Source organism: Protomyctophum parallelum (genome assembly GCF_964188405.1).
Source record: "Protomyctophum parallelum genome assembly, chromosome: 22".
Classification (NCBI taxonomy): Eukaryota; Metazoa; Chordata; class Actinopteri; order Myctophiformes; family Myctophidae; genus Protomyctophum; species Protomyctophum parallelum.
In genome coordinates, this window is record NC_139714.1 from 28,639,519 (window position 1) to 28,662,541 (window position 23,023).

At 41.9% G+C, this 23,023-nt stretch overlaps 2 protein-coding genes and 1 long non-coding RNA gene across 3 annotated transcripts in view; all 3 read left to right on the plus strand.

The window, feature by feature from the left end:
- The first annotated feature begins 3,659 nt into the window (after window positions 1-3,659).
- On the plus strand, window positions 3,660-12,928 carry tmem19 (transmembrane protein 19). The gene is made up of 8 exons (XM_083757610.1): window positions 3,660-3,843; window positions 4,633-4,789; window positions 5,691-5,804; window positions 7,677-7,814; window positions 8,910-8,986; window positions 9,502-9,679; window positions 9,981-10,190; window positions 10,442-12,928. The coding sequence occupies exons 2-8, from the start codon at window positions 4,660-4,662 to the stop codon at window positions 10,600-10,602; spliced, it is 1,008 nt and encodes a 335-aa protein (XP_083613736.1). The 5' UTR covers window positions 3,660-3,843; window positions 4,633-4,659; the 3' UTR covers window positions 10,603-12,928.
- Window positions 12,929-13,606: 678 nt separating this feature from the next.
- Window positions 13,607-16,144, plus strand: LOC310853429. The gene is made up of 4 exons (XR_014568788.1): window positions 13,607-13,694; window positions 14,117-14,206; window positions 15,110-15,187; window positions 15,295-16,144. It is a non-coding gene; the product is annotated as an uncharacterized lncRNA (long non-coding RNA).
- A 6,797-nt stretch (window positions 16,145-22,941) lies between these two features.
- Window positions 22,942-23,023, plus strand: part of rab21 (RAB21, member RAS oncogene family) — a 25,881-nt gene continuing 25,799 nt past the window's right edge. Inside the window, exon 1 of the mRNA XM_083757963.1 lies at window positions 22,942-23,023. This exon is cut by the window's right edge and continues 488 nt beyond it. The gene's annotated coding sequence lies outside the window, so the exon portion shown is untranslated.

The window sequence follows — 23,023 nt, forward strand, 5'->3', positions numbered from 1 at the left end:
CAGGGATTGATGACCTACTGGCAGAAATGTTACAGCACCTGGGACCCAACGCAAAGACCTGGCTTGTGGGGATGCTGAACACATGCATAGCACAGAAAACCATCCCTTCTGTCTGGGAAAAGGCCAACGTGGTTGCAATCCCTAAACCTGGCATAGACCCATTATCCACAAAGAGCTACCGACCCATTTCCCTCTGCATCACCTACAAGGCTATATGAGGAGCTGCTACTCCAACGCCTTGTTGCCACTCATAGATACCAAGCTGACTAAAGACCAAGCTGGTTTCCGTCCCAGCCGCTCCTGTGCTGGACAGAGCTCAACCTCACCCAACACATTGAGGATGGGTTTGAGGGGAAACAAATAACTGGAGCAGCATTCAGAGATCTCTCTGCTGCCTACGACACTGTCCAACACCGCACAATGGTCAGGAAAAGCCTCCTCAACAACAGGCGCTTCTATGTTCAGTTAAATGACCAGAGGAGTAAATGGAAAGCCGAAAAGAACGGCCTCCCACAAGGTAGCGCGCTCGCCCCCCTCCTTTTCAATATCTAAACAAACGACCAGCCACTTGAAACCCAACCCATCAAAAACCCAACTATGCAGCTTCCACCTGAGGAACCGAGACGCAAAAAAAGAACTGAGCATCACAAACTCTCAAACCATACCCACCCCATGTAACTTGGAGTTACACTGGACAGTTTAACGTCATGCCCAGGACGAAAAGTTATAGAGAACACCAACATGACAAACCCTACACTTAAACCCTCTATATTTAATAAAAAACCATTCTGGACAGGAATCCTGTATTGCAGGGGTGCCCAAAAGGTACATCGTGATCTACCAGTAATCACAAAGGCTGTGCAGGTAGACCATATGGCATGCCCCTGTATATAATCTATCACTTGAATTAAGGTGACTTGACACCAGCTCAAATGTTGCACACAAACATCAGTAGCAAAAGTACAAAGTTATTGTGACAGTAATAATTGCTATAGTGTGTGTTCAGTAACAGGAATATTCCTGTCTCTCCAGCTCTTTAATAAATAGAAAAGGGTTTAATCAGGAGTTGTAGTAGCCACAGGATAATCTAAGCGGTGGATATTGCTCTTGTCTTCATGTCTTTATGTATGTAAATTGTCTTGTTGTTTGTGTTATGTCAAATGCGTGTATATGTGTTCTGCATATACTTGGCTGCTGTGTTGCAAGTTACTGAACACACACTATAGCAATGATTACTGTCACACTATAGAGCTATTTAACACTGTTACTGAACACACACTCTATAGTAATGATTACTGTCACAATACAGAGCAATTTAATTTAGGTAACCAAATTGACCCCAATAGTAGATCTTTACACTCTCAATAGTTCAATTGTTGTTGAGCATCTGCTTAATTTCCAAAAAACTACACAATTAGAGAATGTAGAAGATTGCTACTTTTGATCCTTGGATTATATAATGCTGATTGTAGCATAGCGATAGTGGTTAGTGACTGAGCTTTGTTAACATGAGTGCCCGGGATCGTTTCCCACCAATTTCAAAGAATGTTTGTTGCTTCGTGCCAATTTTCACAGAATGTTTGTCCTTTTACCTACCAGACAATACTCTTCTCACCTCTAGTCGATTATTTATTCAGCGTTTGAGCCACGGACCAACATTTGAGGCCATCTAGTCTCTCAGACCCATTTGAGCCACTGACCACCATTGTGAGAGTCTATTAATGTGAAATGGTGGTCCGTGGCTCAAACATGTTATCACTTTTGAAGTTACTTGTTGTGTTTAGATATGTAAATACTACTCTTTAAAGCCGTGTTTCGGTAGTCGAGTGGGTACTGTCGACGGTTAGTAAACATTGAGGCCGGGCATAGTTGTTTATAAACCTTCGACACTAACCATTCGGCTACTGAAACTCTGTTTTACAGTTTCGTACAAACATCATATATAAACATCATAACAAGTAACTTCAAGTGATAGACGTTTGAACACACAAACAACAACAGCGTTAAGTATTAAATAACATTTATCACTTACTTGCTCCGAAGACCGATGGTGACGTGGCACGTTCCAAACAAACACTGACCAAACCTACCTCCACGCGTCTCTTCCGTATTTGAGGGCGGCGGCACTTCCTTCCGGTGTGAGGCCACGCCCGCGAGATGGTGACGTGGCACTTCCAAACAAACACTGACCAAACCTACCTCCACGCGTCTCTTCCGTATTTGAGGGCGGCGGCACTTCCTTCCGGTGTGAGGCCACGCCCGCGAGATTTAACCGGGAATCTATTGTAGTCATATTGTAGTCATATTGCCCCTACGTTACATCCGGGTCCCTTGGTCCCATCCGCTTCTAATGCAAAATAGCTACATATGAATGAAGTGAATCTTTTTTTTTTTTACAATAACGTTATTTGTCAGAAAGGAAGCCATTGAGGGTTAAAATGGGTCTTAATGCTTCCAACTCATATAACTGTCACCAACAACACTTTTAATGATATTACATGAAGCAGACAGCCCTGTGATGAAACCTTTAGCATTACACTGTGGTTAATACGTTTTTATTCACAATGGAATGTTATTGTACTCTTAATATATCATGGTGTAGCACAGCACAGTAGATTCATATTTCAATCGATCTGGGATGTTAAAATTGTGCAAAACTCTGTTCAATGAATGGCCTCTTCTGCTACATTAAAATTACTAAACATTAAACGTTACTTATACCTGTTATTGAGACTCCTATAGAGCATGTTGACATGGATAGCTTGGTTAGTAGTATCTCTGTTAGTTAATGCAGTTTGATTGATTAAATTAATAGCCTATTTTATTAGACAAAAATGTAGAACAGTATATAGTGTCATAGAGTGGAAAATGCCATTTGGTTTAATGTCACAGAATGCAGTGCCACGTAGAGCAGCATGATAAATGGTTAACTTTATAGTGTGTTCAAAAATGGCAGATCTGCAAGTTCAGTGTCTTGAATGAGATGTGCTGTGTAGGACCGTTGCACAGTGAAGTATAAACAAGGCTTTAGGATTTATAAGTCGTTTTTAGAATAGAATATTCACTCCAGTGAATAGCATTTATCCATTTAGATAACTTTTTTATGTTATTTAATTACTTATTTTTACACAGAAACATAATGTGTGTCTTTACAATAACTGTAATGTAATAATAATACTAATAATGTAATGTAATAATTATTTAATTAACGAATTAAATAACCTTATTTTATTCTGAAGGCAACCGAATGTCTTAAATTAGCTAGCTCTCAGACAGGAAGTTCTAAATTAGCTCAAAAGACGGAGCCTGATATATAGTATATAGTAATGATTTCCGTAAACAAGGACAGGATAGATCTACGTCACGTTGTTCGTCTGGCAATTCAGGCTGGCAGATTCGTGATCGTCAGACAACACATCTAACTGTGAATGATTCTTGCGACCTCTGTTAACGGATTGCGCAGGGAAATAAAATACAACATATATATATCAGTCGATCCTGTATATCTTAATTATATCACGGGTCCATCCAGACTCCCAAGACCCGTTTGGTCAAATTTGGCCAAATATATAACACTCCAGTTCAGTAGGTGGTGCATGGTATCCTACAACCACAACGTACGTTGTTCAGCTGAGAAGAATGAGTAGAGAACTAGAGAAAGCAACATTTAGCAACATTATCATTTGTGGCACGTTTTACATGTCCTCCTCGATCTTTAAAACATCAACAACAACACCAGAACAACCTTTAATGATGTATTTGAACTGAGTTTGATTCTTTTTTTTACATTATGGAACCAATTTGTGGTTGTTTAGCTCACAACAATGAGCTCGGGATTTACAGGTACGTTTGTAAACATGACAGCTACTGTATGTGCCTGACATGGCCTAAAGACAATGGCTGTTTGACTTGACTTTAGATATTTATTTAGGAGTATACCCGGTAGATTCATACATGCTTAATATTAATTAATATAATATATTTAATGTTAACGTACTATTACTATAGTCTTTTGGGGGTCATACCTATGTTCCCTCAGCCCTATGTTCCCTCAGCCCCGAGGTGCGCTGCGGGTCGGGAGAGGGTTGCGGTTAGGTTTAGGTGTCTGCCCCGGGGGTGCGCTGCGGGTCGGGAGAGGGTTGCGGTTAGGTTTAGGTGTCTGCCCCGGGAGAGGTTAGGGTTAGGGTGAGGGAGGAGGTAGGTTGTCGTAGGCTGAGGGAACATAGAGCTGAGGGAACATAGGTACGGTCCCGTATTTTGCGCACATACATACATACCGGTACATAGTACATATACATACATACATACATACATACATATACATACATATATCCATTATCCAAACTGTCAATGAAGCTTATTAAAGTGCTGCTATCAGCTGGTGTGAGTGTGAGTGTGAGTGTGAGTGTGAGTGTGAGTGTGAGTGTGTGTGTGTGTGTGTGTGTGTGTGTGTGTGTGTGTGTGTGTGTGTGTGTGTGTGAGTGAGAGAGAGTGTGTGAGAAACAGTCTTGAGTCTTGAACCTTAAGATGAATTAAGTTCAAACCATTTATGTATATATATTTTAAATGTTGCAGCCAGGAGAACTTGTGAAATACCAGTATGCTGTTGCTTTTTCTTTTTAATTCTTCCAGGTGTTCTGTCGTCGTCACATTCTCAACATGCTCTATAAGGACGATGAGGTGTTGGTGAGGTACCTCAAGATGGTGACGGAGATGATCGTGCTCTGTGGCACTCTGGCCCTGTCCCTATCCTTCTGGGTCATATCCATCGTAATCAGTACCTACGACGGTGAGTAGAGGTGCTCCGATCGATCGGTGATCGGACGATTTTCATTCTAAATGACTAGATCGGTTGATCGGCAATTCATGCCCTTTCTACCATTTAAAACTCCTTGAATGCCACGGGGGCAGGGGGCGGGGCGGCGGTGGATCAGAGTTAGAGTGGGCGGATGGTAACGGCGAGATTGCCAGTTCGAACCCGGGCTCCCCAGAGTAACCCCAGAGTTAGTGTTGAAGTAGCCATGATTCATGACTCTCGTATTCATACGAGAGTCATGAATACGAGCGCAAAAAACAGGGCAAAGTTACTGCATGACTGTCATGATAATCATCATGGCAGTCATGTTCCAGAGTTACTGTCGAAGTGTCCTTGAGCAAGACACTGAACCCCTACTTGCTCCTGATGTGCTGGATGGTGCCTTGCATGGATTCCGCTGTCATCGGTGTATGTATGAATGGGTGAATGTCACCAAATCTATGTAAAGCGCCTTGGATGAAGGCGCTATATAAATGCACCATTTACCACGTGTAATATCAAGTTTTAGTCACAGCGGCACACGCTGGAAACTTTCGTTTCCGTGGTCCCAAAATTGTTTCATAAAAAGGTGTAAAAAAAAATGTGGGTTGTAAAGTTCCATCATTCATCATTATTTAAAACTGAATTGCAAGTCGCAGTTTTAACCCTTTCACGAGGGTTATCTCAAGATGTTCGTTTGTATTCCGGAATGATGTTTCTCTCTCTCTCTCTTGCCTTTTTTGAAGTAAAAAAAAATAATTTATACGGATCCCCATTAGCTGGTGCTATAGTATAGTCTTCCTTCCTGGGGTCCAAGGCATTAATATAGCGGTACATTAACAACAACAGAAAATATTATGTTATTGATATGATTGTGCTGTGTGTCTGTTTTCAGGCACACTGCAGCCCGTATCGCCATGGCGATGGTTTTTCTCCATCTTAGTTCCCGTTGTGGTGTCAGTCAGAGGCGTGAGGAAACGCAGTTTGGACTACACAGGAGCCCTGGGAGGTTTGTCCTTAACGATTCCCTATTAAACCCATTTTGACCTGAAAACGATTCTAAAAATGTCTTCTAAATCATGGCAGTTTTCTGAAAAACCCATGTTTCTATGTCAGTGGTTCTCAAACAATTTCGTGTTAAGGAGCCCCAGAATTAGGCTATATGTATTTGGACGCCGACCCCCATCTCAAACTATGTTGTTCCAGGAACCCCTCAGAAGCAAAAAGGTTCGCTCTGAAAGGATACACATTCAAAGATTTGTGCCGCATTTTCACAATTTTTCAAAAACAGCAGACCTACTAGCTCGTATGAGCTATGAGCTTGTTATAATTTAGCTATTTTTCAATAGCTAAATTATAACATAATGTTTAAAACACCAAAAGGGGTTCCCGCCCAAAATGGGTTAACGTCCAATTCCTTTATTTCCTTCATGGTTCCCTGCAACGATGCCATGGAACCGTGCGTGCGTGTGTGTCTTTGTGAGAACGTGTCCTCTGTACATTCTGTATGGTGTGTGACAGACAGTGCTTATTGTTGAAGTCCCACTGTCCTGCCAACAAATGCTGTGAGGTGTCGTCATTTTGGGTCATTAGTATTACATTATCAAACTAGAAAAAGTGCCCTTCTGGGCACAGGTCTCCACCAGGTTATCCACAGATCCGTGCAGTTAGAGGTAAAAACACTTTTCGGCCAGTTATAGCGCCACCTTGAGGCTGAGTTGAAATTGTTCATGTGGCATTTTGTCCTCGGCCTAGTGGGAATGTGGGTGCACAATTTCACGGAAATCACGCGATGTGTTCATGATTTGCAGCATTTTGTTTGAAACTGAGCACTCCTGTGAACTTTGGAAGCCAATCTTAACCAATCAGGATGGAGTGTGAGAAATATGAAAGACCGGTTTGGTTGAATGGCTCTAGAGAGACTGTGTACCAATTTGCGTGATGTTTGGACAAAATCTGTAGGTGTGCTGTGCAAAAACCTGTTTTGCACAAAGCGGCCTCCTGGTGGCGCTATAACAGGCCGTTCTGGAAAGTTTGGGGCAGAGGTTCATGGTTGGCATCCAGGGAGTGTGTGTGCAAAATGTGGCATCGACCGGGTTAACGGTGGCTGAGATTAGCTGGTCACGGACGGACACACGGACACACGGACACACGGACGGACGGACGGACGGAGTGCAAAACATACTCTCCCCATGCCTTCGGCTGGTGGAGACAAAAATAGTCTTAAAATGTCCAGATTGTTTAAAAAAAAAAAAGCAGTTCTACACCGGTGAGCTTGTGGATCTGCTATTTTCGCTACTCGTCGTCATCACCCTGATGAAGACCTTCTAGGCGTTGATTAGATGTGTTGCCTTGCTCAAAATAAATCCTGAGTGGCTTGGACTCTTTTCTTTGCAAGTCTGCAGTTTATACCTTTTGGGAATTGAGCAGTACTACTTTGAAACTCCCCCTTTTTTTCTTTGTTCATATACTGTATATATTTTTAATATAATTGCCCTACTGCACAAGTCTGCTAATTGGAAGTGTTTTGTTCAACCCATTTTGGGCGGGAACCCCTTTTGGTGTTTTAAACATTATGTTGAAAAAAAAAATTGCAGGCCTACAAGCTCATAGCGCGCCACTACGAGCTTGTAGGTCTGCTATTTTTGAAAAGTCGTGAGAAAGGGGCCGCAAATCTTTGAATATATATTTCAGAGCGAACATTTTGAACTAAAATATTGGATTCTGGGGGGGTCCCTGGAACTACATATTTTGAGATGGGGGTCCGTGGCCCAATAGAGATAATTCTGGGGGTCCTTGACATGAAAAAGGTTGAGCACCACTGACATTTTTTATCAACGTCAGGCCTAAATGGGTTAATTTGACATGACTCTCCATCCAGCGCTCCTGGTCGGCTTCGTGCTGACGATGGCGAACTACAGTTTCTTCTCCACTCTGCTCACTTTCTTCTTCACCTGCTCCAAACTGACCCGCTGGGGAGGAGCCAGGAAGAAGAAGATAGACGCAGAGTACAAGGAAGGTGAGACGTCACCGTTCTATCGTTGGTCCCTTACTTACTGCAGGGGGGTGGGCAACCTCCACAATGGAGAGGGCCACTATATTTCCACACTCACTCCAGAGGGCCGCATTGCATATTTCTGTCATATCAAAAAAATAGCCGATCTACATTGTACATCAGCTATTTTTGCTATATTTGAATTGAAATCCTGATTTACTTTACTTTATGAACTAAATACAAATACATTGGACATAAAAAATACAATACCATTTTAATACTAATCATTAAGCTACATATATAGACTGAAGTAATTCAAGCGGGTTATGTTTGCATGTTTGGAATTGTAACAGCTGAAATCAATAGTATATCAGTATTCTGATATTAACTTGCGGACCGCATGTGGCCCCCGGGCCGCCAATTCCCTATGTATGTGTGTTGTGCACCAAATTATTCTGTTTCTATCTCTGCCTATTACTTTAACCTATAACATAAAATTCAACTTTTTCAATTTCTTTTGTGTTTTTGGGGCTCCCATATGTGTTTTCTATCCCCACAAATAACTAATTTTGAATCTGCATATCAGCACCCCCACCACCTCAGGACATTGTGGTGCTGCAGCTAAAACTGCTTTAAAAAATGCATGTTATTTGCGTTTTATTTTAAGACTTAGTGGATCAGAGTGGTGTAGTCTACCGTTATACACTATATACGGTACATGCCGTGCCGATGTCTTTGGAGGGAAAACATTTTATACATCTGTTAATCATTTCATCCATTGACCACGTGCAAGCGTATAGCCTATGTACGGTTGTACATTCTTCATTCCATCTATTCTACAGCTTGTAGATCGGCTATTTTTGGATAATGTTCCCCTCCCAGAATATAGGATGCTGGGGTTCAAGTGGTTAATCTCTCCCATTTCTCAGCGATTTTTATCGCTTTCTATCTGTGCCTGTTCTTCCAGTTTTTATTTTGAAATTTCACTAAAGTGAAGTTGCAGCATCTCATTTTTGAAGGGGGTTCCTTCCTACTCATCAATCAATTTCCCTCTCTCTCTCTCTCTCTCTCTCTCTCTCTCTCTCTCTCTCTCTTTTCTCCCCCCCCTCCCCTCCCCAGGTGGTCAGAGGAACTGGGTTCAGGTCTTCTGTAATGGTGGCGTTCCTACAGAACTGGCGCTGCTTTATATGATAGAGGTACAAACACACACCCTAGGCCTAACGGGACAGGACACACTGAGACACACACACCCTAGGCCTAACGGGACGGAACACACTGAGACACACACACCCTAGGCCTAACGGGACGGAACACACTGAGACACACACACCCTAGGCCTAACGGGACGGAACACACTGAGACACACACACCCTAGGCCTAACGGGACAGGACACACTGAGACACACACACCCTAGGCCTAACGGGACAGGACACACTGAGACACACACACCCTAGGCCTAACGGGACAGGACACACTGAGACACACACACCCTAGGCCTAACGGGACAGAACACACTGAGACACACACATCCTAGGCCTAACGGGACAGAACACACTGAGACACACACCCTAGCCTTTATCTGCGCTTAATGCTGCTACCGTTCTTCTTTGAGACTATACATCACAGGCGACATTGATTATACTTGCATATTGTACTTTATTGGTTTTATTTCAGGTCGGGCCAGGTGATTTACTTGGTGTTTCATTTCAGGTCGGGCCAGGCGAGATCCCAGTAGACTTCGGGAAGCAGTACTCCGCCTCCTGGATGTGTCTGTCTCTGCTGGGCGCGCTCGCCTGCAGCACGGGGGACACCTGGGCCTCGGAGGTGGGGCCTGTCCTCAGCCAATCACCACCACGGCTCATCACCACCGGGAAGGAGGTCCCGGCAGGTTAGAGGCCCGTTGTCCTACCTTGGGATAGTTTCAATTGACGCTACTAATGATGCTGCTTTTTTGTTGTTGTTAGTGATTGAATAAATCAGCATTTAGTGTTATGCATTGTAACAAACGGGCAGATAGGATTTTTCTTTACTGTCATCGGCAGTAAAGAAGTGTTGGATTAGACGTAGATATCTGTCAACGGCAGGGAATGTGTTGACATTTAATTTATTGAGCGTGAGCACACATCTCGCCGCTTCTTGTCGCATATATGTGCGCCCACACTCTCTCTAATCCATCCCGTCTCGTTCAGGAACCAACGGAGGAGTAACTCCCGTGGGATTGGCCGCGAGTCTCCTCGGCGGGCTCGTCGTGGGCGTGGCTTACTTTTTAACTCAGCTGCTAACGATCACCGACCTGCACCTGGCCGACCCTCAGTGGCCAATCATAGTGTACGGGGGCGTGGCCGGCCTGTTGGGGTCTCTGCTGGACTCTTTCCTGGGAGCTAACATGCAGTACTCAGGTACAGTACACATACTGTAGTACAGTAACATGTAGTACTCAGGTACACATACTACAGTAACATGCAGTACTCAGGTACACATACTACAGTAACATGCAGTACTCAGGTACAGAGCTACAGTAACATGCAGTACTCAGGTACACATACTACAGTAACATGCAGTACTCAGGTACAGAGCTACAGTAACATGCAGTACTCTGGTACACTGCTAGACAAAAGTGCATGATCACATGTCCCTCTCCTGTCTCCAGGTTTCGACAGCAGCATAGGTAAGGTGGTGAGTCACGAGTCGGCCACCACCAGGAGGATCTGTGGGAAACCCATCCTGGACAACAACTCTGTCAACCTCTTCTCCTCCGTCCTCATCGCCCTCGTCCTGCCGGGGCTGGCCTGTTGTGTCTGGCCACGATAGGACTGATGATGACGCGCTAGACGTAGCCTCGCGTTAAGCCAGCCTTCATCTGCCTTTGCGATGCCTATTGCCCCGGGCAGAGTAAGTCTGGCCCCTCTCAACCGTGGGAGGACTTCGACACTGCCGAAGTGGTGACGAGCCAACCACATGCGTCTGGAACCTGGCTATAACCAACCAGGGGCCCGGTATTCAAATATGGGGCGGGACATTGCAAAAAGAAAAAAATCTAACACTGAGAGGGACGAGACAACTATCCACACAGTGATATTAGTAGCGAGGCTAGCGCAGACACATTACATAATATTAACATACACACCATGTTGGCAGCACACCACAAGGAATGTGGTATATTAATGTCATTAAGACCTGAGGAACCAGATTCTACAAATGTCTTAAATCCTATCCTATAGAAATCTATGTTTCTATATTTGTGGTGCTCAAACTTTTTCTGTGTCAAGAACCCCTAGAATTATATGTATTTGGCCACCAACCTCGATCTCAAAGTATTTTGTTCCAGGGACCCCCCCCCCCAACAAAAAAGAGAGATCTACAAGCCTGTAGCGCGGCACTCGTATGAGCTTGTATCTTTCAATAGCTAATGTATAAAATAATAGTTAATGTGGTTAAAACGCTAAAGTGACACAGATGCGTTCCAGGTCTTACCCCCATTTAAGCCTGACCTCAACATTTAAAAAAAATCTTCTAAATCCTCCAGTTTTCTGAAATAAATATTTTCACGATTTAAAAAAAATAGCAGACCTACAAGCTCGTAGCGCACCACTCGGTGGCGCTGTGAGCTTGTAGATCTGCTATTTTTCAATAGCTAAATTATAACAATGTTTAAAACACCAAAAGGGGTTCCCGCCCAAAATGGGTTAATGGGTTCATGTCATTATATTATATTACAATGTGATCTGCAGAATGACTAAAAAAATGCTATTTGATAAACGGATCAAATGGCATTTGATCCATCGATGAAATGGCATTTGATCCATCGATGAAATGGCATTTGTCATAAGGTCAACTATGGTATCTGATGTCATCAGATTATATTACACGATACATATTGTGGTTGCTGATTACTTGGAGAAAAGACTTGTAATCCGAATCTTTGAATGAACATAATTGTTACTACTGGTACTTACCCTAACAGAGACTGGCACAAAGTATTTGTACACGCAACGTGCACATATGCACGCGAGCGCGCACACACACACACACACACACACACTTAACATCTTTATTTGTGTTCATATTTGACAAGAACTTCTTCAACACAAACGATAGTAAATGCACAGGCTTGGGGAAACTCGACAACTATTTGAGGATACAGATCGCGGGTACAGGAAGCATCACCTCGTCCATATTATGGCGACTGCCAATCATCACAGACACTGATTAGAAATTTTGCCAATGCATTTTTGCTCCGGGCTTTTTTGGGTATTCCTGGAATCTGCAGGAGGCCTCTCTCACAACGTATTTATGGACACTCACACACTGGCTGTTCTTAATTGGCGCAGTGCTCAAACTATTCCAAATTACCACAGAGACTGTTAACACAGATAAGCACACACACAGACACACAGGCAAATGCAGGAAAAGTCATCGTGCTTTAGACGTGTTCAAGAAGTAGTTTGTTTCACAACTAGAAGATAATGACATCAATAATGTATTTCAAATTGTCAACTTCAGGAAAACAAAACGTGGATGACCACTGGAACGTTTGCTAATACATGTTTTATTGTAATTCTTTCTGTCATGTTTTTGTTGCTATGATGACATCAATCTTGACTGTTTACTGGCCATTTTGGTGTTTTTTTTGTATGCAAATATTGTTTATAAACATGGTGAAATGTAACATGATTGATGATTTACAAGGCTTTGGGAGAAGATTAGATATCCACCACATACTATCTTAAATAATAATCACCTTTTACAGTGTTTATCTATTCATTAACAAATACAGCTCAGATCTCTAACAACACATTTGCATAATTCCGTTATGGGCATGGCATGTCCAGATGATAAACATATAGGCTACCACAGCCTGACTTTGGTGACCAGTTTTGTTTTTGTTTACTACTGGACACTAGTGATGCACTGATGTATCGGTCCACATATCGGTATCGGCTGATATTTGCTGACATTAACCGATGGCAGTAGTGTATCTGTTGTTGATAATACATTTTGCATTGGCTATGTTGGTGTGTTGGTTATCTGCAGTCTACCAAGCTGTAGATTGTGAACATTTATTTCTTGTATTGAAGATGTATAGTTTCCCTGGCACAAAAGGGGGAAATAAAAACAACAAAAAGTAAATAAAGGCTACCGGCTAAATTGTGTATCGGCCAAGAATTTCCATATCGGTGCATCCCTACTGGACACATTTTCCAAAGCTTTAAATAAATGAATTCTCAAATGTATGTAGATCAGTGGTTTTCAGCCCTTTTCATAATCAAGGACCATTATTTATTTGGTATTTGAGCCACGGACCACCATTTGCATGACATTTAGCCTCTCGGACCCAAAAACTAAAGAATAATTTGTTGTCTGATAAGATTTTGTCCACAATTCCATGCTAATTGTGTAGTCTTCTTGTACATTAAGTAATCCAGATGTTTAACAATAATGTAACTCTTGAGAGTGTAAAATTAAACCTGGGCCCTCAAGAGCTAATTTGGTTATCTCCATCATTTAGTTGGGGACCACCTGGAAGCCCTGCAAGGACCACTGGTGGTCCCTGGACCACTGGTTGAAAACTGTAGAATATAACCAATGTAGATTATATTCATCCACCATGCATGGTTTAAATAAAAAATTACGTTTAGGAAAATATCTATGCTATGTGGACAGCAGTTAGTAGAAAAACCAGTTCGGCACACATCTTTAGCCTGTTTCCAAGTAGGCGTTGGTTGTTGCTATGACGACGGAGTGACGACAGCCAATGAAACGGCCCTGTTTGAAACATGACAAAGTTTGAAAGGTACGGTATTTGACAAAAACAACAGGCAACAGCTGAGCTGAATCAAATCAAAGTCAAACGCCACGACTTGAACACAGTCACCACATTACACTGCTCGACAAGAATCAAAGTGAGTTGTGTTTGTTTTTTTAACGTTACATTACAAAACAATAACTTATATTACGACCACTGGGACTGCCGAAATGTATACGTACTCGCACGACACGTTATATTTGTTTTTCTTTAACTTTGATTTGAATACTTTGAGTTTGGAGGAGGTGGGAAGAGCATGCACAGAAGAGTACCATTTGCAATGCTAAAAATGCTAAGAAATCATATGGCTTCCTCCTGGCCGAGTATTGAATTTTACAATTCAACTCGTGTCACTATTTTAGTGACGCGAATAAATGGTTTATTGCAGACTAGTGTTTTTTCAATTTTATTTGCAGCCTAAATGCTCTTTTCTAGTCGTTTTGATGTGTGTGTGTGTGTGTGTGTGTGTGTGTGTGTGTGTGTGTGTGTGTGTGTGTGTGTGTGTGTGTGTGTGTGTAGCACAGATATGGAGAGAGGAATGGTGTTACGGGCAGCATCGTGTTCTAATCAGGTTCCTGTCACTCCTACAACCAGGAGAAAGGAAACACAGTAAGTATAACTATAGTACTATACTATACAGCCTGAGTGAATGCCTGATCTCTCAAAACAGATTCAGAGCGATTCAGAGTCAGACAGCTTGGCAGCAGTAAATTCAAAGAAAGTCAATACACAGCAGGGGGCGCTGTTTTCCCCTTTGTCTTGCCGATGGTTTCCCAGTATTAACAGTATGCAGAATGGGTAGATTAGATTTCAAACGAAAGCGCAAGCCAAACTGTTACATGTGGACTAAACAGATATACACTTCTAATAAAAACAAAACAGGAAATCATCATATAAAGAAAGTAAAGGGAAAAATGCACAGTATGGGGAAGAAGGGGATGTCTACAAAATGTGTAGATTTTGATAAATCTAAATGATAAATCAAAATCTACAAATTAAGTAACTAGTAGGATATAGTAACTAAAGTTTTAAAATAAATGTAGTGGAGTGCTAAACCCAAATCCAGTACGCCTATACATCAAAAAATAGTAATAAAAAGATTCCAAAAGGGTAGCACATCCAAAAAGGAACGCTTACGCGTTTTGGCTATGAAGCCTTCAGAGCATTGTGCATGCTCTGATGCAATAGGCTATATGCTAAACAGCTAAATTACACACCCTTTTCTTTCTTGCTCCCTTTCTCCATCTTTCTTGATGTCTAAAGCTCATCTTTTGAGCTCCTATGCCCAGCTTTGAGTGTTTGGGTAAACACAAACATTGAAGACAAAAGTGTGTAAACACAAACATTGAAGACAAAAGTGTGTAAACACAAACATTGAAGAAGACAAAAGTGAGGATGCAAAGTGTGATTGGCCACAATGAGATGATGTATGATGATAAGGGCGCCCCTCACTACACACAATTGTGATTATTATTTTATTGTGTTGGGTCATTTTATTTCCCCCCTCTGTAGGTATGAAACCTGTAGTCCGACAGATGGCCTTTTGTCACCATGCTCCCAACGCCTGCTAAGGAAGACAAATAAAAACATGTAGGTGGACAACTGTGTGTGTGTGTGTGTGTGTGTGTGTGTGTGTGTTTGTGCGTGCGTGCGTGCACAGTTTATGACTGACATTTCTTGTCTTCCTGACTGTATAGGCCACCCAATCCATCTGCTGTGACTCTGACCAGACCTGACGGTGAAGACAAGGAGAACACCGTCGTGAAGAGGTAGACCTCACAAGTTTGGTGGACATCATCCACAGACAACTCAGTAGCAGACCTTGTCCTTTTGATGAGTTCCAATTTGGTATCTACATGATACCAAATGGATATAGCCTAGTAGCCAAAAAATGAACCCGGACATGTTGAGTACACCAACGTTTTATCTTAGAAATGTTTAGTATGGGTCCCCAGCATGTAGATTATGAAATTATATGAAAATTTCTCAACATATGCAAGTTAGCATCCGGCAGTTTCTACATGCTGGGGACCCATACTAAACATTTCTAACATAAAACCTTGGTGTACTCAACATGTCCGGGTTCACAATGGGGCTCTATGAGCTTGCTACTAGACGAATACCAAAATCCCATCTCCTAAAAGGGCGGATTTCCCCCTTGATTCATGTCGATTGTGTTCTGTCATCTCATTTGGTTTAGCTCGATGTTTGGTTGTAATGCTTTGCATATTCACTGTTCTTGTTTTACTAACAGTATCAGGTTGAGGTTACTGTTCGTTACATATTGTATGATTCCAAATGATTGTGTTTTTATTTTCATAAACAAAATAAGGGTTGATGTCAGAAAAATACCAAGCTACTATTTTCTAAATATGCTGCTCCCACACTGTTGCAACTACAACTGCTTTACTTATTGTACACTACTGTATTAATGTCCAATGCTTGTAGGCTACTGTTGGTCTGTTAGAAGTACACTACTGCTACTCATAAGCTATGTTGGTATTTAAACCCAAAGATCAGTTCCAGGTGTATTAGTTTGTGATCTTTGCTGCTTCCGTTTGGTGAATGTATTCTACTGTTTGCACTTTAAATGCACCATTATGTACTTTATTAGTATTACATTTGAGTTGAGCTATTAAAATTGTATTCAACAAATCTGTGTTTTCAGTGTTCACTAATCTGAATCATGGCTCAAATCATGTTGTCCTGAAATCAAATCATTTCTAATTTGTCCTTGCATTGTGGGAAAATGAACTAAACTTCCCCTCCAACATCATGCCTGTATGAGAGTGAAAATGTACATTAGTCAGGCACACAACAAGAACCTCTTCAATATGGTTGGTATTGGTTGGTACTCTCTGTGCTTTGCACATGTGTACCTAGGTGTTTCTTGTAGATTTGCATGTGCTGTCAAATGTTCTATACTACAGAATGCAAAACAGGACCCATTACACATGATTGCACTAGGGGTTCCCAAACTGTGGTGAGTGCACCCCTTGTGTTGTGCGAACGCCCTCAGTGACATTAAAAGGGTCATGGTGGGTTTTAATGGCCAAATCTTGTAAACAAAATTGTAATGAGACGTCGTATAGGATACAGCAGCTGCATGTATCGGTGCAGTGACATTCCGTGAGTATTTGCTATAAACATTAAATAACATATACTTTTCGGCCAAATACGAGACTGAGCAATAGTAGTGTATATATATATATAGTTTATATGTATAGTCTCATAATATAGATATTCCACTGTTACTTTCTTATCTTACGCATGTTTTATGATAAATGCTTTTTTGTGATGTATTCCCATGCTTTTGTTCTTGCTTATTGTAAATCGCTCTGGATTAAGAGCGTCTGCTAAATGCCTAAATTGTAATTTTAATTGTAATTGAGCATGGGGGGGGGGGGGGTGCTGGGGTGCGTCAGCTAAGTCAGGAGGTAACTGGGTGCACGGCCAAAAAGGTTTGAGGACCGCTGCACTACAAACTGAATACACTATTCCCACACAAAATAGTCCTGTATAAGGTCTTTACACACCGTTTTCTCCTAAACTTGTATCTTTGATACTTGTTTGTTTTGGTTAGTTTTTTTTCTCTGTCACCACTCAACATGTCCCTTAATAGATATTTTTGGAGTGTCTAGTAGACACTGTACTGCAGTGTGCAGGTTGACCAGGTGGCAGGTAAAACAGGCCCACCTCCCCTTGGTTGTGCCGAACACTGATTTGAAATGTAAATCCTTTGCCTTAAAGATTTACATTTACACAAGAGTGACAAGACAGATGCAGTGCTGAGCAGTACATGAATAATAGTCATTGGGTAACTTGAACACGACGCGGTTAGCTGCCATCATTTTCACGTGTATCAAAATAAAGCCAATATCACACCCACATCACAGTTACCATCAGAACAGGATGAAGAACAGCTTCCCTGCGTATCTCTTCATAATCTTCGCCATCATCACCACCACTGTGCATGCGCTGGGATTAAGAAAGCAGTTCTATGTTTTTAGAGCTGATAAAACCTGGCAGGAGGCCAGGGATTACTGCAGGAGTTATCACACAGATCTAGCAACAATCAGGTTGGCATTGTTACCTATTCACACAGACAGTTAAATTAATAGATATAAGAAACATTACTGATTGAACAAATGTATGCCATGCAAAGAAATGTTAAAATAAAACTTTAATCAATTGTTCAGGAGCCAAGATGAAGCCGAATCCCTCTGGAACTCAACACTGAGTCACACTTCAGGTGACTTCTGGATTGGGTTGCGTCGTGACGCCTCAGATCCGACACTCTGGAGGTGGACAGAGCTGGCTGAAATCCCCATCATGGACCCCAGCTTAGTGAGGGAGAGGCAGTTTGGGCTAGATAGGAATTGCAGCGGTATTTGGCGTGGGCACTGGTACACCGCGCCCTGCTCTGAAGAACGTCGCTACACCATGTGCAACGACGATGGTGAGACGTCCAACGTTACCCTAGTGGACCGGTTGATGACGTGGGAGAATGGTCGGCAGTACTGTGACGATAACCACCAAGGCATGGCCACCATCATCAGCGATGAACATGGTCGCATCATCAGCGATGAACATTTTCACAACTTGACTTTAGATTTTTCTGCATGGATTGGATTGTACAGGTAGGCTACATACATTATACAACAACCTACCTACAGACTTTCTCTTCTTGGAGAATTAACATGCCGAAATTGCTCTTGCATTCATTTAAAAAAAAGTTTTAAATCTTGTTTGATATAGCAAACCTGCCTAACAATGTTGTCACTGGTAGGCAAGTTTCTGAACTGTCCACAGCCCTCTGTGAGACACTGACAGAAAATGGTGAAGTGGTCCTTAAATAATGCATGTAAGGCCCGAACCACACCAGCTGCAACTCCTTGCAACTACTCGCAACTCCTTGAAACAAAACAAACCACACTAATGCAACTCCTTGCAACTGCCATTGGGAATAATGGTTGCAAGTAGTTGCATGTTGCAAGGAGTTGCATGGCGACCCTCTGGTGTGGTATAGGGCCTATTCATACTCACGTTTTAGGAGATAAGGTGACCACTGTTTAATAAAAACAAGAGAGGTGTGTTTGGGTGAGCGGTGAGTCGCTTACCACCGCGGCGCGGTGCGGTCATGTTTTCAGTGGTCATCTAAAACTATGAGTATGAATAGGTATAGCATTGTGAGACAGGAACAACTAACCTTTTTTCCCCTTTTTTTTGTATGTTTCTTTTCTGGCATTTGCCTTTATTCTGTATTTTTTTTATAGAGGGACAGACAGTAGGCTGACAGGAAATGGGGAGAGAGATGGGGGGGTGACATGCAGCAAAGGCCGTCGGTATCGGGAGTCGAACCCGCGGCACACTGCCAGACTGGATTTCCAGCCAAGGTGCTTGGACTGCTGAGCCACGGCCCCGGCCAGGAACAACTAACTAACTTTGACCCCCCCCCCCCCCAGAGACGTGGACCGTGTGTGGAGGTGGGTTGGAGAGCAGCAGTCCTACTTCAAAGGCTGGGGACGGGGAGAACCAGAAAATCGGGACTGCGGTTCGGTCAGGTCGTCCAGCGATGGCTTGATGCTGGCGACGTGGCACAATAAGCCATGTCTTCTCACGTCTTCCTTCCTGTGCTACGAGGACAAGCTGATCCTGGTGAAGGAGAACAAGACCTGGGAGGAAGCCCTGGACCACTGCAGATCTCTGCGTGTCGACCCCCCCGGCACGGCCCCGGGGTCCATCACATGCCAATATGACCTGGCTAGCCTGCTCTCCCCTGATGACCACCTCTACGCCAGGGAGAAGATCGTGGAGGCTACGTCTGACCAGGTGTGTGTGTGTGTGTGTGTGTGTGTGTGTGTGTGTGTGTGTGTGTGTGTGTGTGTGTGTGTGTGTGTGTACACGTGTGTGAGAGTCAGTGGTGGAAAAAAGTGCTCACTTTTTTTTTGCAGCAAACACTGCAATGTAGAAATACTAGTATACTAGTAAAAGTAACAGTCTGTAATTCAAAATATAATAGTAAAAGTACAAAAGTATTGGCATCAAAATGTGCTCAAAGTACCATAAGTAAAACTCATTATGCAGAATGTCCCATTTCACGTTTTCAAGTGTATACAAAAATCATTTGAAAATAGCCGATCTACAAGCTCACAATGCGTCGCTATTTTTCAAATGGCCGAAATGTATATAGGGCTGAAGTGGTTACTGTATGTTTTGTACCGGTAACAATAATCAAAATCTGATGTCTCTCCCATTCTCTCCCTGACTCTTTCCTGTCTATCTCCACTTCACTTCACTTAACTACATCAATAAAAGGCAGAAAAGCTTAAAACAAATCTCAAAGATAAAAATAATAATGCCTCTCCGTTTTGTATCGATAGATGTCCACGTCATGTTGTTGTTGTGTACCGTACTGCATGTACACCCAATTCAAGGAGATGTAATAATTCATCTTCTTCCTCTCCTCTCCAGGTGTGGACCGGCCTGCGGTTCCTGGCCAGCCAGTGGGTGTGGGTGAGTGGGGACAAGGTAGAGGACCACGGGGGCATGCCTCTCTGCCCGGCCTGGTGGCAGCACTGTGGCACCGCAAACAACAGGGAGGGCAATGGAACCAGAAGCTGGGAGGCCAGGGACTGCAGTGAGAGAAGGAACTTCCTCTGTTTCACCAGACAATGACTTCACTCAAGTGCATGGGAACTTCTAACTAACAAGCCTTGTCTGAGCTGGAGAAACAATAATAGCCACGTGAACGTGGCAGATCTACAAGCCTAGCACACGTTGCAGCTGCGATGAGTTGTGAGCTTGTAGATTACAGGGATCATCACAGCAGGGTCTTTCTTTCTCTAAATACTTGTTTACCGTATTTAAAATGTTTATAGAGAATAATTGGTCAAATGTTCAATAATAACTAATATGTAATTTTTGTTTTGTTATAATGGCTATATGGTTATATTATATATATAACTAAATAAAGTTACTATATTTTTTATATTATTATAAATAATAATCATACTATCATCATACTATCATCATCATCATACTATAATCATACTATCATACTATCATCATCATCATCATACTATCATCATCATCATCATCATCATCATACTACTATAATTCTAACAATGTCTGTCTGTCTGTCTGTCTGTCTGTGTGTCAGAAACACAGCCGTAGCTCCTCGTTGCCTGCACCAATCGCTCCAATCGCTTTTCACACAGGCATTGACCATATGAATATGGAGGGCGTAACAAAGCCCTTTTTTTTATTTGACACATTAATGATTATTAATGAATTTATTAGTGAATTAAAAACGCACCGGGCGCAGTACCCCCACGGCCACAAGGGGGGGCAAATATCTCACAACGGGTAAGGGCTAGTAATAATAATTAGCCTATTGTTTAATTTTTCAACAATTGATGATAGCTTAATTTATTCCTACGATAATGAAAATGGAACAGAGCCTTGTGCAACTGTAAAAGAATTACCTTATTTTTTTCTCATCTGACTTCTTCTTTACTTTTTGTTGTTGCTATTAACCCGTTGGGTTGAATAAAGTTCACTGGTTTATAATGAACCTAGAAAATTACATAATTTGATTCTGCAAGATTTTCCACACTGTGTTAATTCCGGACTTCTATACGTAACAGAGTACAGTATATCTACATTGCAGTATGGATGATACTTTTACTTAAGTCAAGAATGTGAGTACTTTTTCCACCACTGGTAAATGGATTATATGGAGTAGCATCTTGTGACCGCCACTGTTTTGCTTTTGCAAAACCCATAGTAGCCTGCTTTGTGTAGCCTACTCTGACATGAACTTGCATAAAATCATGAGTCATGACCCGCGCAGTGAACGTTCTTTCATGTCATAGGCTATACTCTACTCTGCAATACTCTGTTACAAGTAAAAGTCTGGAGTTCAAAATTCACTTGAGTAAAAGTATCGGTATTAAAATGTACTTAAAGTACCAAAAGTAGAAAGTATGTACTGATTATGCAGAATGTCATATTTCAAACATATTAAAAATATGTATGAAACATATTTAGAAAATAGCCGATCTACAAGCTTGTATAGATCAGCTATTTTCAAATGGCCGAAATGTGGGCTGAAGCGGTTAATGAATGTTTTGTAATAATCCAAATCGACAAAGTAACTATAACTAAAGTTTTCAATTAATTGTAGTGGAGTAAAAAGTACAATATTTGCCTCTGGTATATTGAAGTAAAAAAAAAAAACACATAAAATTGGAAATACTCCAAGTAAAAGTACCTAAAAATTGGGTAAGTAGGCCTATATAGTACTTATACTGACTGTAAGTAATTGATGTACTTTCCACCACTGATCACCACACTGACTTGTACAAATAGCCTACCTCACAATTGTACTAAAGTACAGTAGGCCTACTTAAGTGCATACAGACAGACTATAGGCCTACTTTGTTACTTTAATACTTTACAGTTTGCGCCACTGGAAAAAGTCAAGTTTACCGCGATGCACCTGCTCCATGAGAAACCATGGGGGGGTATGGGACTTGTCCTGCTACCGTTATGCAGGCGGGGAATAACAGTGTTATGATCATTCTGTAATTTCCCTTAAAGTGTCTGACAGTGACCTGATATGATATGTTAACATAACAAACAAAAATCCCCACCACCACTTTGATAATGATGACGGGAACAGCTTACAGCTATATGGGGCCCTTGTCATCATATGATCAAAGCATGACGTACATACACTAGAATAAAGGATACCAAGGATACGTCTGTGACGTCCAAAACAATCGGATTCGGAAGTGTTTGATTGATTGAATACATTATTAACAGAGTTTGCAGGAGGGGGGAGAGAAAAAATCACTGGAAAGTACAGTTCATTGCAAGATAGGACTGCTACGGATGAAAGCAATATTATATTGGCCTGTCCTTCATATTCAATTATTCAGAATATTATGCCAAAACATCATATAAACTGTTTAAAGTAGATCTTTAAAATGTCATATAGTCGTTTTATTTTTTACAAAAAATAAATAAAATAGAAATCACACCCGTGTGAAGTGAGGGGCTCAGACACATGCCATACATTCTCAATTCATTGTCAATGGGAATTTAATATTTGTGTAAAGACGAAAATCTACACTAAATTAGTCCAGTAAATTAGTCCAGCAGGAGCGCCCCTCAAAAAAAAGAAGGTACTTTCAATCATAATAAAATCAAGGCAAGGCTAAATGTTATGGAGACCCGAGGACGAAGCGCTTCCGCGTGATGGGTGACATCACTGACGCATCCTTGGGGTATTTACTCCAGGACGTTACTATTAGGAAGCTAAGCTAAGCTAACAGGCTCACAGGGAGACGCCATTAGTTGTTGGATGCAAAAGCGAAGACAGATAGTCTCAGTGGTGGTGGAAATACTTTGATATTTAAA

What these genes read in the sequence shown, in the direction of transcription:
- tmem19 (XM_083757610.1), top strand. Translation starts at nt 4,660, where the DNA reads ATGCTCTATAAGGACGATGAGGTGTTGGTGAGGTACCTCAAGATGGTG. An exon ending in CTACACAGGAGCCCTGGGAG is followed by an intron (nt 5,805 to 7,676) that starts GTTTGTCCTTAA and finishes CTCTCCATCCAG; the next exon opens with CGCTCCTGGTCGGCTTCGTG. An exon ending in CGCTGCTTTATATGATAGAG is followed by an intron (nt 8,987 to 9,501) that starts GTACAAACACAC and finishes GTTTCATTTCAG; the next exon opens with GTCGGGCCAGGCGAGATCCC.